Source organism: Clinocottus analis, unplaced genomic scaffold (assembly GCF_023055335.1).
Source record: "Clinocottus analis isolate CAN_PGR_092001 unplaced genomic scaffold, fCliAna1.0.p SCAF_16, whole genome shotgun sequence".
NCBI classification, from domain to species: Eukaryota; Metazoa; Chordata; class Actinopteri; order Perciformes; family Cottidae; genus Clinocottus; species Clinocottus analis.
In genome coordinates this window covers 2234914-2249891 of record NW_027175887.1, presented here as the reverse complement: position 1 = coordinate 2249891, position 14978 = coordinate 2234914, and the positions used below count along the sequence as shown (strand labels likewise).

Below are 14978 nucleotides of genomic sequence, written 5' to 3'. Positions count from 1 at the left end.
CCGGTCTCTCGTATAAACGAACCGAGGCCTCCCCATGCGGTTTTGATCTTCAGATTGACGCGTAGCTAACACCGACAAGGTAAGAGTCCAATAATATGTTTCATTGTTGCGACGAATGAGTTCTTAAAACGTTGACTGGCCTTCAGGAAATCATACGTTAGTGATTTTCGACCGGAACAAAGTATCTCGTCTGAAACGAAACGGCTTCCTTCGTTGTTTCATTCAGGAGCTCACCGTCACTGCGCTTTGTAAGCTAGCATTCGTTAGCTTTGCCAGCCCACGAACCTCCCTCATATTTAATCAGGTTCAGATTGCGTAGTTAGACTTTTTAATATTCCGCGTAATGGGTCTTTTGACTGATTACGTAATTCTGAAGAGAAATGCCTGGTGCAGCCGGTCTATTATCTAAGTAGTTTGCTGCCGTGTAGCGCGTTAGCTCGCCACGTTAGCAGCGGTTATGCAACACAATAGCTTCCCAGTGTTGTAAACGATTCAGATGCTAACCGGTTTGGTCCATCCGAGAGCGTCGGCTAACGCAAACCCCGAGGCGTCCCCTGACCTGGTTTGTACGCAATGCTCGTGTGTAGTAATGCAGTATTTGGTTTACAAAGCCTGTAGTGTCGACATCCTATACGCGGACCCGGTTCTTCGCTAAACTAGCTAGCGCAGCTTATTCAATGGCCTCACGTCTTACAATGGGGTTTGCGGACTGAACACAACAACGTTAGTCAGTTTAAAGCAGTACTAGTCCCACTATTTACGCAAACCAAACTTCCTAAGGAAGATTGAATACGAATGCAACTTTTTCCTCAACGATCTTATCTGAATGTAATTTAAAACTAGCAGTAAAACTTGGCACTAAGAGTGGCAACAGCTGAGATCAGTTAACAGCCCCCCCTCCCACACCCATCCCTAAACCCAGGAGAAAGGGTTCAGCCATGGTAGGAGATGAGGGAACTGATGACTAAAAACCCTTCTCTGTTTTTGTTGTTTTAGACAGACACAATGGCAGAGAATGATGTTGACAACGAGCTGCTCGACTATGACGACGATGAAGAGCCCCAAGGAGCCCCCGAGAGTGCAGCCCCCACAGGGAAGAAGGAGGTGAAGGGCTCCTACGTCTCCATCCACAGCTCTGGCTTCAGAGACTTTCTGCTCAAACCAGAGCTCCTCCGCGCCATCATCGATTGTGGTTTCGAGCATCCGTCTGAAGGTGAGGGACATTTTATTCATTTAGTTTAGTTTTTAAAACCTTGACCCGTACTATTTTAAAGTTACATGAACTGCCCAGATATATCTCATGAATACAAATATAACAATTTCCGCACACTGTTTACAGCTTGAAATACTTGTTCTAATAACACAAATACACTGGCTTAAAATGTTCTTGTGTTTGTTTGCTTTAGTTCAGCATGAATGCATCCCACAAGCTATCCTGGGCATGGACATCTTGTGCCAAGCTAAGTCTGGTATGGGCAAGACGGCAGTGTTTGTGCTGGCCACACTGCAGCAGATTGAACCCGTTGATGGACAGGTCAGTATGCACATTCAACACACTCGGTCTATGTGTTTAAGTGAAGCAAACAATGCCATGGACTGTCTTCAACTTTAAATGTGTGACATGCGTTAAATAGACGGCATGCAAAGTATCTGACTCGGCCGTCTCCTGCGTCTACTTTCTCCTTCAAGGTGTCTGTATTAGTCATGTGTCACACGCGAGAGCTGGCCTTCCAAATCAGCAAGGAGTACGAGCGCTTCTCCAAGTACATGTCCTCGGTAAAGGCGGCCGTGTTCTTTGGCGGCATGGCCATCAAGAAGGACGAGGATGTCTTGAAGAAGAACTGCCCTCACATCGTGGTCGGAACACCTGGCCGCATCCTCGCTCTTATCCGCAACAAGACCCTCACCCTGAAGAACGTCAAGCACTTCGTCCTGGATGAGTGTGACAAAATGTTGGAGCAGCTAGGTGAGCTGGTGTTAAATGTTTCTTCTCATTGATTCCGCTTCGGGGTTTTTAGCTATGCACCCCGTTTTTAATTCTGTATTCTTTTGTATCCATGTATCTCTGCACAACAGACATGAGACGTGACGTACAAGATATCTTCAAGATCACGCCCCATGAGAAGCAGGTCATGATGTTCAGTGCCACTCTGAGCAAAGAGATTCGACCAGTCTGCCGCAAATTCATGCAGGATGTAAGTGATCGATGGAGTATTGTTACTTCAGGATTTCACAGAACAGTTTTATCCGCGAGAAAAGGCGGCAGCATGTTTTGAATTTGACACATGTTGGTGACCTGAGACTCAACAAGTTTACCTAACATGTCCCTCTGTCGTCTTGTCCCGTGCAGCCCATGGAAGTATTTGTGGACGACGAGACAAAACTGACACTCCACGGCCTGCAACAATACTACTGCAAGCTGAAGGACAGCGAAAAGAACCGCAAGCTCTTTGACCTGCTGGACGTGTTGGAGTTCAACCAGGTAAAGCGCCGGCGCTCTTCCACGATGCACAACCAGTAGCGTTTGGCAAATTATAACACTTGAATTGTTGTCAAACATTGGAGGGGGTATCATATTAGAAATCACTGGTGTCACTACAGGCCTGAGTTTCCACATAAAGTTTGGGATTACATAACTTGAAATGTTGTTTGTAAAAGAAAAACTGTAAAATATGTCGCCATTGGTAAACAAAACCTCCTGAACCACAAACGCACATTTCAACTCTTTATATCAGAGCACCGTAGCGGCTAAATGGTTTTAGAATATTATACTTAACCGCAACATCGCTGGTTCAGCTCTGTCTTTTTCATTGTCACTATCCAATGGCATAACTGGAAGGGACACAAAAAATAAAAAGGGCGTGCATGTTTTTTTCCCGGGTCTTCTGTGTCTGCTAGCAAGTCACGACTAAAGGTAGTGACTGTTCCCAAACAAGAAGCCGTTTGTATAAGAAACAAGATGTACCATTTTTAAATTAGCGTGCTTTTCATTCAGCGGGTAAGCTGATTTTCCTGGTTCCACTCTGCTCTCCTGTTGCTCAGCTAGCTGTCTGTAGCCTTAAATCAAATGTGGAATTAAGGACCTATACCACTTTCATGTCTTAACTCTTGGCAAAAAGTTGTCAAACTTTTACTATACTATTTAGTCACTGCGATAACTTCCGCTGTGAATCTGAAATCTGTCGTCGGGCTCTGAATGAAAGCCTCACAACCCCGAGGGCTTCATGTGTATTCGCTCCCTCATTTCAACGCCTTTGCTTCGCCTCTAGGTGGTGATCTTTGTCAAGTCGGTCCAGCGCTGCGTCGCTCTGGCCCAGCTTCTGGTGGAACAGAATTTCCCTGCCATTGCCATCCACAGGGGCATGGCTCAGGAGGAGAGGTGAGAAGAGGCACACACACACACACACACACACACACACGCATCTCCCCACTGATATGCACGCTCTCGTAAACATACGCTCCATTGAGCTCTGAATGCCGAGTATGTTTATGGAGCGCGAGGCCTCATCAGTTAACTCAACACATCGTTACCTTCAAAGAGGGGAGGCTGCAGTCCAGTAATGCCTCCAGCAGCTGTGTTGATGACTCCCTCTTGGGCTCTGTCCCCTTCTTACTCCGCAGGCTGTCTCGCTATCAGCAGTTCAAGGACTTCCAAAGGCGGATCCTGGTGGCCACCAACCTCTTTGGCCGAGGGATGGACATCGAGCGGGTCAACATCGTCTTCAACTACGACATGCCAGAAGATTCTGACACCTATTTGCACAGGGTAAGAACTGTCCTTTGTCGCCTCTTTGCATTCTGTGTAGTTGGTTTAACTGGCTTTTTTTTTACGTTTTGTGCAATGTTTTATTTATTTTGTTGCCGTGTTCACTCACCCTGGCCGTTCTCTGCACCCTCAGGTTGCCCGTGCCGGTCGTTTTGGCACAAAAGGCCTTGCTATAACCTTTGTGTCGGACGAGACCGACGCCAAGACCCTGAACGACGTGCAGGACCGCTTCGAGGTCAACGTGGCCGAGCTGCCGGATGAGATCGACATCTCCTCTTACAGTAAGTCCTCGTGTTTCCGAATGCGTGGGTGGACGATTGTAATTTGTGGATAAATGGAATTAAAAGCACTTTGCTGTCAAAACAGCTGTTTTTAATCCAGGGCGGTCTTCCCAGCTAAAGATCGCCCTCTCCCCTGCAGATAATAAGCTGCTGTAATCAACCTTTTTAGAGTCATCTTGGCAACTAGAGTCCGCAGTTGGTGCTGCCATGTAGCTGCTCGTCAAAATGAAAAACCGCCTGCACACTTAACGGTCGCTTAAAAGTTGACATACTCAGCTGTCTTTCACACACTCAACTCGTCTCTCCTCCTCTGTCCCCGTCTAGTCGAGCAGTCCAGATGAGTCCTCCAGCCAAGCCGAAGTCTCCTCTTCATGGATCTTGTGTTTGGAAGTAGACGTGTTTCACCGTTGATTTGAAAGCTCGTTCCCGATGTTCACCAAACCTTTATTTTTATTGTCCGTTTCGAGGGGGGGGAAGCGGGATTTGGTCGATTTTTATTTGTCTTTTATTGTTTGTTTGGGGGGTGGGGGAGGGTTGTTTTGTTTTTTGCTCAATGGAATTAAAACTTTTTATAAAATGCCATTTTTACTGTTGTGGTCTCTTGTGAGGCTATCGTGTCTTCTCCACATTCAGTCATCTTAATCAAGCAGAGCTGCGAGGAAACGTTTAGAAAAGTAGTTCTAAGGAACATGTGAAAGTGATTTTTGGCCCTTTTTTATTGTTCAAATTAGTTTGTGTAGGAGGTTTGGTGTTATGTATTTTTCCCCAATGCAACAGTTTGTCTTTTTAAAACGTCATGGAGTGACAGTTAAGTAAATGTGTTGGCTCACATGGCAGCTCTTTCTTTGATTTTCTAATTGAATGACTCCAATAAATAAAATCACTCAAATTCCTAATGGTGCGTTTGCCAAGTTTGATCATAGATTGTCATTAGCACATGGTATAATTAAAGTTACACTGTATCCATTATTTATTTTTTATTTTCAGATAAGATCAGATAATACTATTTTACTTTTAGTGTCAATTAGCAAATGTAAGCATGGTATTACTATTAGCATCGTATCAGTAGCATGCCGGTATTTGTCTTTAGCTGAAAACACTCAGCTGTTGGCATGACTGTAGTTAGTCTTTTTGGGAATTAATTAAAAACTGAGCAGATGTTCACAAGCATCACTTTGGTTCAACAGTGTGAGGGGGAAATATTTTATTAAAAATTATGAAGTCTTCAAAATCCAGCTAGACTGTTTACAACAGAAATATTCATTTTTTTATAAGACCTTTTAAAAAGAGACTTTATTATTGCAGATGGCGTTGATGTACACAAGTAGACATATAATCATGCTTTCAGATTGGCACTTAATGCCTAAAATGACCTGAACCCCGCTTTGTTCAGTGCTAAACTCTACATGGACTACTTCAGTATAACTCTGTAAAAGGATTGGCCCTTTATACAGCAGAGAACTACAAAAAAGGTAACGATGCATCTGTACATAGCTGCTCTAGTGTCCTTATCAAAACTAGACACAGTTCAAAAACCACAGCGTCTACAAAGGCAAATAGCAACATGGTGAACAATTACAATCGCATGTAAAGTTTAGGCAAAAAAATAAATAAGCCTACTGTAGCCAAGATGGTGGAAAATGCAAATGCTTTCCAGTTTCACAGCAAACTGAATGGGACAAAAATAGTCTAAACCACTTTCTCATCTTTGCAATGATGAAACTGTCAAATCATTTAGAATTGGCAATTTCAAACGTGTATCCAGTCCCTTTGTGTCACCTTTCCATGAGCTCAAGGCTCGTGAATCCGGGCTGTCGTAAAGGTGCGCAAACTTGAACCCAAGTCCCAGTTAAGTAAGACGCGTTGGCTCTTCAGTCACGGAAAAGGACTTTGGCAGAAAACAGACAATACTACAGAAATCTCCCTCCAAAAATGTCCGAGGGAACAAGTTGTTACTGACGTCCAATAGCCGTGGCCCCGTCGACAATTGACGTCAACTGGTGGCGCGGCTTTCGACAGCATTCCTTCAGAAGCGGACGCCACTGAAAACATGGAAAAAGTACAGACTTATTGTTTCGTTTTCTCCGAGCCGGCGTGCTGCTCGATTACAGGCCCGAGGCCCCGCGGGTCCGTCCGCCAAGTCACAAATTACATGTTTACATCAGGGCGCTTCAGTTTTTTTTTTCTGCACATTTTAAGAGATCTTCTCTCGCCGTAAACGGTCAGGATTGTAATTTGTTCAGGATCGGGCGGTCCACGTCTCGGCGCCAGAATCCCAGGCTTGTTCTTCTGGTGCTTGCTAAATGCCTCAGTTTCTCGCGGAGGCCATGTATGGGATGAGTCCAGCTGTGTCAACAACCGTGTTCACATATTCTCCGCTAATGCGTACAAAGCCTCGACCCATCGGGTTCAACTCTGGTCTTCACCCCGCGCCTCCATCGTCCATCATCAGATGCAGCTTTCTGACCGCTGTGACCTCCAATTTGACCCTGGGGGGGAGGGTTCAAGCCCCGGATCTGTGGGAGTCCTCTCGCGGCTGACAGCTCTCAGCTGTTTTCTCAGACCCCTCACCATCCCCCTTACCATTCAGCCACGCTGGTGCTCCAAACATAGCAGCTCCGCCCTTCCCTGGTGGCAAGCCACCGTGTCAATGCGTCTCCCTCAACAATAAATACCAGTGAATAAATACCATACAAAGACACGAGCTGCGCTCCTGAGAGAGACATCTGAGATTCTCTTCCATCTTCCGGCATCGCGACCCCAGTTTTTCCGCCGTCAAGTCTTCATTTGGTTCATCAATACTGCGTTGTTGGGAGTCGTGATTCCAGCATGTTTCATACTTGGCTCCAAAGCAACATCGGACCAGCTCCCTTATCAGCCGGCCCTGTTGCTCGGTGACTGTGATGTGAATCAACTCCACCAACAGTTATGCCTGTGTGTGTGTGTGTGTGTGTGTGTGTGCGTCAGTTCTTGCTCCAGCGACCCCAACTAAAGTCTCAAGAGTTCAGGGGACATTTTTGGTGCACGGCAGCAACATGGCGGCTTGTTCCGTCCACGTTTTACGTAAAGTTTTTGTCCCAATCTGTCGCCGTCTGGCCGAGCCAGAAAAAACTCTCTGTATCTACACTAAAGCCGGGGCTGGTCACTTTGCTCCCGTCGGATTCCTCCTCCTTCTCCCCGTTCCTCCCGAAATAATCTCTCAGATAAGATGATTCGACTTGTTCACCTCGCTTGCGTCTACTTATAGATACACTAAGGACAGCTATTCTATAATGGGGGACCACTATGGGGGAAGTTGATGTCTTTAGTTTTATTGTGAGGGAATGTAGGTCGGGGTGGGAAGTGCAGGGAGGGGGGGGGCGACACCGCTAGTCGATGAACTTGTGCGTGTCCCCGTAGAGCCACCGCTGAGGGGGCATGGCGGCCTCGTTGAGGTGGTTGCACTCGTCGCTGCACTTGCAGGACTGGATGAACATCACGGATCGGCTGAAGCGCTCGCCGTCCGGGCAGCCGAAGGCCACGCTGGCGGTGCGCGTGCGACGCGGCGAGCAGCAGCGGCCGTCCCGGCACACTCCGCAGTAGTTGGGCCTGTACAGGCGGGTGCTCCTGCAGCCCGCATAGGACAGGCGGTGGGGCTCGGGGGCCTTGTGGGTGCGGGAGCACTTCCTTCCTTTCTGCAAAGGGAAGGGGAGGGGGGGGGAACAGAAGACAGAGTGGATTCAGTTTTTAGTGCATGAGAACATTTGTCATGCAAGTAAACATCTTTTTCTCTAGTGCAGGTCGCTGTCCAGGCAAAATTAAATGACTCATCTCTCAAGCCCTTTGACGTGAAAAAACAAAGTTAATGTAGTTAATCACAGAGAGGGGGAACAAGAGAGCGGAACATGCTGGCAATAGTTAAGGATTGACACTGACGCACATTAACACTCACAGCAGCTCCGCCAACATTGGGAGGAACAGGTGCATAACAACCCATCAGCCTCACGGCGAGAGTGTTTTTGAGGGTGTTGCATTTTGAAATGCGAGGGAGCGACACAGTGGGCGAGTAAAGTGCTCTTCAAAACGCATAGCAAAGAGCCAGCAGAGTGCCGCTGACAGCCGCAGTGTCGCAGGTCCGCCGTGGGTGAGCGCCGAACCCCCGCAGACAAACCAGAGGGGAGTTCTTTGGAAAGTTTTTGTTGGGCTGCAAAGAAGTTAACGATACTTTTTTTTTGCAAATACATTCGGTTTTCATAGATTGCGACTAAAGCGTGGCCTTTGCTGGACTACTTCCTGCCTCCTTGCAGATGCCAGGCACCCAGCAGAGACTCTGAAGCAACGAAATAGTCCAGCACCCCCTTGTAAAATGGCCCCATGTAGTTCTACAGCTTTGATTAGTGCCGCTTCAGTGCTTTCGAGGTGACAAACTAGCCGTTTCCATTCGTTGTGCTAAGATTAGCTAACCGGTCGCAGCTTCATCTTTACCCTACAGATATGAGAGTGGTATCAGTCTTCTCATCTTAACTCCAGCGGCAGACACTGATTACAGGTATTTCCCCAAAACGTGGGACTACTCGTTTAAGCAGTGGGCCAACCACGAGCAGAGGAACCGTGGTCTTAAAGCGGCTCCGTCGTCACCTTACGAAGGAAGTTTCCCCACACGGCAACAGAACCGTGAATAGAACGAATGGACCAGAAAGGTCTCCGGCAACAGAGGACGGATCCAGGGGTGGGGGTCTGTGTACAAGCAGTGATATTAATACCAATCTAACCCCGTAGGAGCAATCCTTTGCTGAATCTATTCAGTCTATCCATCCCTTTCCGGCCATCTTAAAAAGCTTTACCACACACTCGCACAGTCCTCACCTTGACGGGGATGGACATGGATCTGCAGGGCCGGATGTTGCAGAGACGCGTCTCCTTGATCAGCTTACACCGGGCGTTGTCATTGGTGACCCGAGAGGAGACGCCCATCCCACAGCTCCGAGAACACTGGGACCAGGAAGTAGTCTGAACCACGCACTGGTCACCCACCTGCCTCCAGGCTTCCAGGGATGAAACAGAGGGCGTGTAAGAGGACAATGGGCGACGCAAAAGAATGGAGAAAGAGGAGCGACATCGGCAAAAGGGAAGCCGTGGGGTGGTCGGGAGGGTGTGGACCCGGGGCGAGAAAGGGCCAGTGGGAGAGAGAGGGGAAAGGAGAGGTCCGGAGATGCGAAGCACACTAGCTTCATTCACTGCAACAGGCAACACTGACGCATAGAGAGGGCGATTACAGAGAGGGGAAAGCTGGGTGACAGAGGTATGTGCTGTGTGAGAGCACCTCTGGTGTGCAAGGAGTCAGTGGAAAACAAGCCTCACATAAACGCTGACACACACACAAACACACACACACACACGTAGATGCAGAGAAAAAGGCTCACAGTGAGGCCGTTTGTGCGTCAACGCGAGCTAAAATGGCTAAAACATAAACATGATGCTTTACTGCGCGGAGGAAACAGACGGGACTCTGAGGCGACACGGCGGCACCCTCTCGCTCACCCGCCAGGTGCTTGTTTCCGCGCACCTTGGCCCACTTGCGCCCCACCTCCACCAGCTCGTTGCCCAGGGCGTCCTTCTCCTTTTTGGGTTTGTAGGGGTACAGCTTCCGGTAGGGTTTCGGGTAAGGCTTCGGGAAGGGGTAGGCCGAGTAGGGAATGAAGGGGTAAGGCGGGTAGGGCGGCGGCTGGGGTCGCCGGTGCACCGGCGGCACGATCGTGGTTCCCCCGTGGCAGTCGATGGTGAGGCAGCACTGGCCGGGCACCTTGACCAGCCGCGGCGCGGGACAGGAGGGCGACGCCAGGGGCACGTGGCTGGGGCAGAGGGGCACGCAGCCCACCGCTCCGTCAATGCAGGTGCACTGGTGCTTGCAGCCGGCGTGGAAATTCTCGCCATTCTGGTAAATCCGCCCGTTGTACTCGCACGAGCGGCCCTCTGCCTTTGCTGGGGGACGAGGAAGAAGACGGGACGGTTTGGTCAAAATCAGGAGAGGTGTTCAAAATGTTTTTGAAACAGTTAAGTGACGGGAAGAAAGAGAAACAGGAAGTGGCTCAGGCGAGAGAGCGAGGGACACACTATATCCAGATTTATGAAGCGAGCTCTATTCTTAGATCCAAAAGGAATTTTGACTTGTTTACAACGTCCTACCCCTTCGCCCTCCTGAGTGGGACTCCCCATAGATACCTCCCTCTTTATATAGAAACACCCCCAAATAAACAAGCATATAAAATAAAAATACCGCGGTGCAGTTTGTGTACACACTGATCTACTTATACAAATCCCCGGAGTTGGCCGGGTTTCAGTCGCAGCTCGTGAAGGTGCTCAGTTTTTTTGTTTTTTTTTTAAAATGTGGCACGGGCTTCAAACCCAAAGCCCCCCTATCAAAGAGAAAACCCAGCCGCTTGGATCGGAAGCCAGCGTCCCCACCCTGAAGTTACACATTCCCTCGCTCAACCCCGAGCTAAACCCCAAATCCGACGCCCAATCTAAACCCAAAAGCTCCCCCCTGTGTCTGACCCTCCCTCAACCCTCCCTCTTCCAGCCTTTCCCGCCACCTCTGTGCCGTACCCACCCCTGCAGATGCCGTGGGTGCGGCCCACATCGTTGCCGTAGTTGCACTCCAGGCCCTTGTGGTGGTCACAGGGCCGTCCCTCGTGGCAATCCTGGTTGAGCTGAGCGGCGCACACCTTGCAGCAGCCGCAGCCGTCCGGTACCGAGCTGACCCCCGGGGGACAGGACGCGGGCCCCGCCGGACACTCGCACACCGCCGGGCAGCCGGCGGTCACCTACACGGGAAGAGGGACATAGCGAGCACTTTAGTTGCCAGTCGACGTGCTCCATGTGAGGAAGCACTGGATCCGCGCAGGACAATAGTTTGACTCATGTTACGCAGATCACAGAAATTCCTCAAAGTGTGCGAGGCTTAAACATTTGCTGAATACCCGGCACTGTCCCGAGCCCCGCAGGGATATCTGTGACCCTCTGTCGCCTTCCGCTTGGCATTCGCCGCGTGAGCTGGGATGAAAGGTACGGTCTCTGCCCCCAAAGTCCCCCCTCCCCCCCTCACATACACACACATTCCCCGCTCCCATCTTTTGTTTCTCACCCCCACCTTGCCACACACACACACACACACACACACACACACACACACACACCCGAGAGCCACTCCAACAACTCCAAGCAGGTATTAGATCACAGAGAGCTGCCAGTCTGTCTGTCCACAGTCAGATCACCTGAAGGGGTCCCTTCCAGACTCCATGCCACCGTCTGAACCCGGGCCAGGTCCCGGTGTGCCGTCACATCACTCCCATGGGTCTCGTGTGGGTGAAGAGGATGTGACATTACGCAATGCGGTGACAATGGCTGTCCATTTCGAGTGTGGCGTCGTTGGCAGTGACCTGGTACTCAAAACATCCCCTCACTAAAAGCCTCATAACACTTACAGTGTGCAGCGAGTTCATCGGTGTATTTTTATCTCCATTCGTATCACTGTTGGGTAATATTACAGCGGTGTAATTTTGGACCCACAGAGAGATGGAGGCTCATGTGCATGTATACTTTGTAGGGTTTTTGTTTTTGTTTTTGGGGGGGTTAAGAAACCCCTTCAAAGACTCAAAATGTTTCATCCGTATATTTATATTTTAGTGAGGGTCCAACCTGTGGACACGGAGGTGTAGGAATAGGCACTGAGGGTGGATGTAAAGTACACATTGCTCAAGTGTACCTTTTACTCCACTTGATTTAAATTTTACAGCTTTGGTCACTAAAGATAATACATACAAAATGTATGACGCTCCCTTATGAAGCACGATGCATTATTACAGAATAAACTACACAACATCTTCTTGACAACAGTAAAATTAAATACATTAATTTTGTGGTTAATAATAATATAGTACAACACTTACTTTTTAATTCAATATGAGCAGTACATTTAGCCAAAAATACTTTACTTGAGTGGCATTCTCAGTGCAGGACTAGTATTGGAGTATTTGTACATTACAGTATGTTTTTTAGCACCCTGAACTAGCCCGCGGACCCCCTGAGACATCCCACAAGGACCTCTGGTGTTCCCCGAACCCCCAGTTTGAAAGACACTAAATATTACCAAAAAAACAACAACACACATCACGCATTTAGTCACGGAGGGAGACATTAAGTGTGTCGCAGGTGAATTATGTGGGATGTGATAGTGGAGAGCGCAGGCTGGAGGCGAGAAGGCGACAGCGTGGATCTCAGCGCGCTCGAGCTGCTGTTGCAGTGGAGAGCGCGGGCACGTGAGTCTTTATTCCCACAGTGTTTACATAGCGCGAAAAACGGTGACAGAACATTTACTTATCACGCACTTACCAAGCCGACTGGCACCACTTGCAAGACGGCGAATAATAGCAGTATCCCCATGCTGTCAGCTGATTCCCATAGAAGAAGAGAAGTTGTAAAAAAAAAAAAAGAAAAAAAAAGAAATAATTTATATCACAGGAAAATAAATCCTCCACTGGTTTAGAAACAATAGCTTTTATCCACAGAGATTAAATCCGACATGCGCTACGGTCCTGGAATCTCTCCCATCACATGTTCATTTTCATCGATCAAAGTTTGAGGCTGGTGTTTTATATCAGCGCCGTGCTTTTTAGGGAGGCCACGCCCACCCCGGACCTTTCCTTCAACCAATTAGGAGGCAGGCGCGCGCCCAAGGTATCCCGACGAGGAGGGGAGGCGGAGGGGCGGGGCTTGGAGCTCCAACACGGGAGAGCTGAGGTTTCTCGGAGAGGGGGCGTGGCCAAGCATGAATGCAGTCATTCATAAAAATTCAGAATTACTACATTCCAAAGAGGACCTGGCTTCTGGGTGTTTATTTATTTATGTTTGAGCGAAAATAATATTTTTGATGCTTTAAAGTCCGTTTCACACGCATTCCTCTGTCCCGGGCTGCTGCTTTGTGAAAAGTAAAATAAATATACTCAGCTGCTAGCCTGTGCTACATTAATACTCCGGATCGGCCATGGAAAACAGCGAGGAATTTTCCCCGTTTTATAAAAATACTTAAGGACAAGAGCTGGACAGATAACGAAGATGCACGGGTCGAGCCGAGTGTTCCTTGGAGATGGTTATGACTGCATGATTGAGTTTATAGAGATGTGGAAAATGATGATAATAATCTCCCGCGCAATTGGTCGCTCTCTCTTCCTCCCTCCATATCCTGTCTTTAGCCCCCACATCCCCTTTACCTACTCAGAGGTTCCCAGGCTACCTCTCTGCACACACACACACACACACACACACACACACACACACACACACACACACACACATCAATCACAAACAGCTTCCCATGTAAACAGATGAGAATTTTGTCCACTTTGGTTTGAAGTTGTTTTTTTTCATTGAAGAGTGCAGAGCGGAGGTGAGCACCGCCTGGGTAATCTTTGCGTCGTCCCCGCAGACACGCACACAGGAAACCAGCCATCTGCACTACCTGAGCCGGTGGCTAACGCACACACTGATACTCTGTGTGAGAGGCTTATTCCGCATCTACTCACTCCCAAATGTTGCATCAAGGCCGTGGGCAGCCTGTAGAGATTCAGTGAGAGAGGGATTGTGGGTGGTTAAATTATTGTTTTGCCGGTGCAGTTTCCCTAAAATGTATTATTAAGCAGAGGGATGACATGCGGTTATTTGTGCTAACGGGAAAAATGCCGTCCCCCCCGCCCTCTTCATCCTCTATGAATCGCCAACCTGCACTTCTCCAAATGGTCACGTGACGGTGCGTTCAGTCTGCTGGTGCTGCACATACACAACTGTGTACACCTCTGGAAAGTATACTCTTGATTGCATATCAGAAACACACTCCAAAGGCACTAATGCACACATACAAAAGCCCACACACAACCAGCTCTATTCTGTGCCTCTCATGTGTTAGATGCGACGCAGACGGTTAAAAACCTAAACCGCTGCCCCGAAGATGTTTTCAGACTCTTCTAACCACCTGAGTCTGTTGCACAATAACACATATTTTTACACAGTTTGCCAGTTGCAGTTTCCAACTAAATTAAATTCATTATTGTATTTGTTTACTTCATTGTTGATTGCTAACATCTGCATGTAGTGCTCACCATCTCAGTTTCGGACATTAGCATGCTAACATTTGCTGATTAGCACCTAACACAAAGTGTGGCTAATGGTGATGGGAACAACGTTAGCTTTGCAGGTATCTGCTCATAAACTAAACTGATGGTGGCGAGAGAAGGAAAGTCAGCAAAGTTATTACGTCCGTGCCAAATTTCACAGCGCATCAAATAACTGTTTAGATGTTTTTTTTTATTCAGACGGCAGAAGTGTCTTTGAGGATTCTGTAAATACCTTCAGAAAAGCTTTTGTTAAGCTGTTGGTTTTTGTATTCTTTACTCTTTTTTTAGCCGGCTATCTATTTTTCGAGCTTGATTGTAGCGATAATGGTTGTGCTGACCCAGCGCGCACACCGTATGCGGTGTACAAAATGTGCTCACACGCAAACAGAGGCCTACACAGGCAGCTAAATGATGTATTCACCAAACTTCCATCCTCTTCCCACACAAACCTCTTCTCTCTGTCCGTGTGCGGAGGTGATGTAACGTGGCCCGTGTAAACAAGCCCAACATCGAGAGAGAAATATGTTTGTTTTTTTCATCTTAAAGTTCCATTGACTCATCAAAGAGCGGTGTCCTTTTCCACTTTGGTCTCTCGGTGGCTTCCATCCTAGACATAATAAACAAACATGCAGGGTTTTCCAACACACCAGAGTGGAGGCTTTCATTAGCTCTCGGGGATACTGGAGACTTGGGAGGTTTCCCCAGCGCGGTGACCTTTACGGCCCGAAGCTGACGGAGAACGTGTCAACTCGCACCGGTCGAAGTGACACAGGTCTGCTTTAG

The 14978-nt window shown here is 48.3% G+C and overlaps 2 protein-coding genes across 2 annotated transcripts; one reads left to right on the top strand and one right to left on the bottom strand.

Moving 5' to 3' along the window:
- ddx39ab (DEAD (Asp-Glu-Ala-Asp) box polypeptide 39Ab) lies at positions 1-4943 on the top strand. The gene is made up of 10 exons (XM_068578460.1): positions 1-79; positions 997-1213; positions 1407-1534; positions 1690-1966; positions 2077-2195; positions 2351-2482; positions 3270-3379; positions 3622-3766; positions 3900-4047; positions 4372-4943. Exons 2-10 carry the CDS (start codon positions 1006-1008, stop codon positions 4386-4388), a joined length of 1284 nt encoding a protein of 427 aa, XP_068434561.1. The 5' UTR covers positions 1-79; positions 997-1005; the 3' UTR covers positions 4389-4943.
- A 304-nt stretch (positions 4944-5247) lies between these two features.
- Positions 5248-12628, bottom strand: si:ch211-106h11.3 (CCN family member 1). The gene is made up of 5 exons (XM_068578461.1): positions 12418-12628; positions 10637-10850; positions 9568-10008; positions 8893-9071; positions 5248-7721 (listed from the first exon to the last, which is right to left on the bottom strand). Exons 1-5 carry the CDS (start codon positions 12466-12468, stop codon positions 7416-7418), a joined length of 1191 nt encoding a protein of 396 aa, XP_068434562.1. The 5' UTR covers positions 12469-12628; the 3' UTR covers positions 5248-7415.
- Between the last annotated feature and the right edge of the window lie 2350 nt (positions 12629-14978).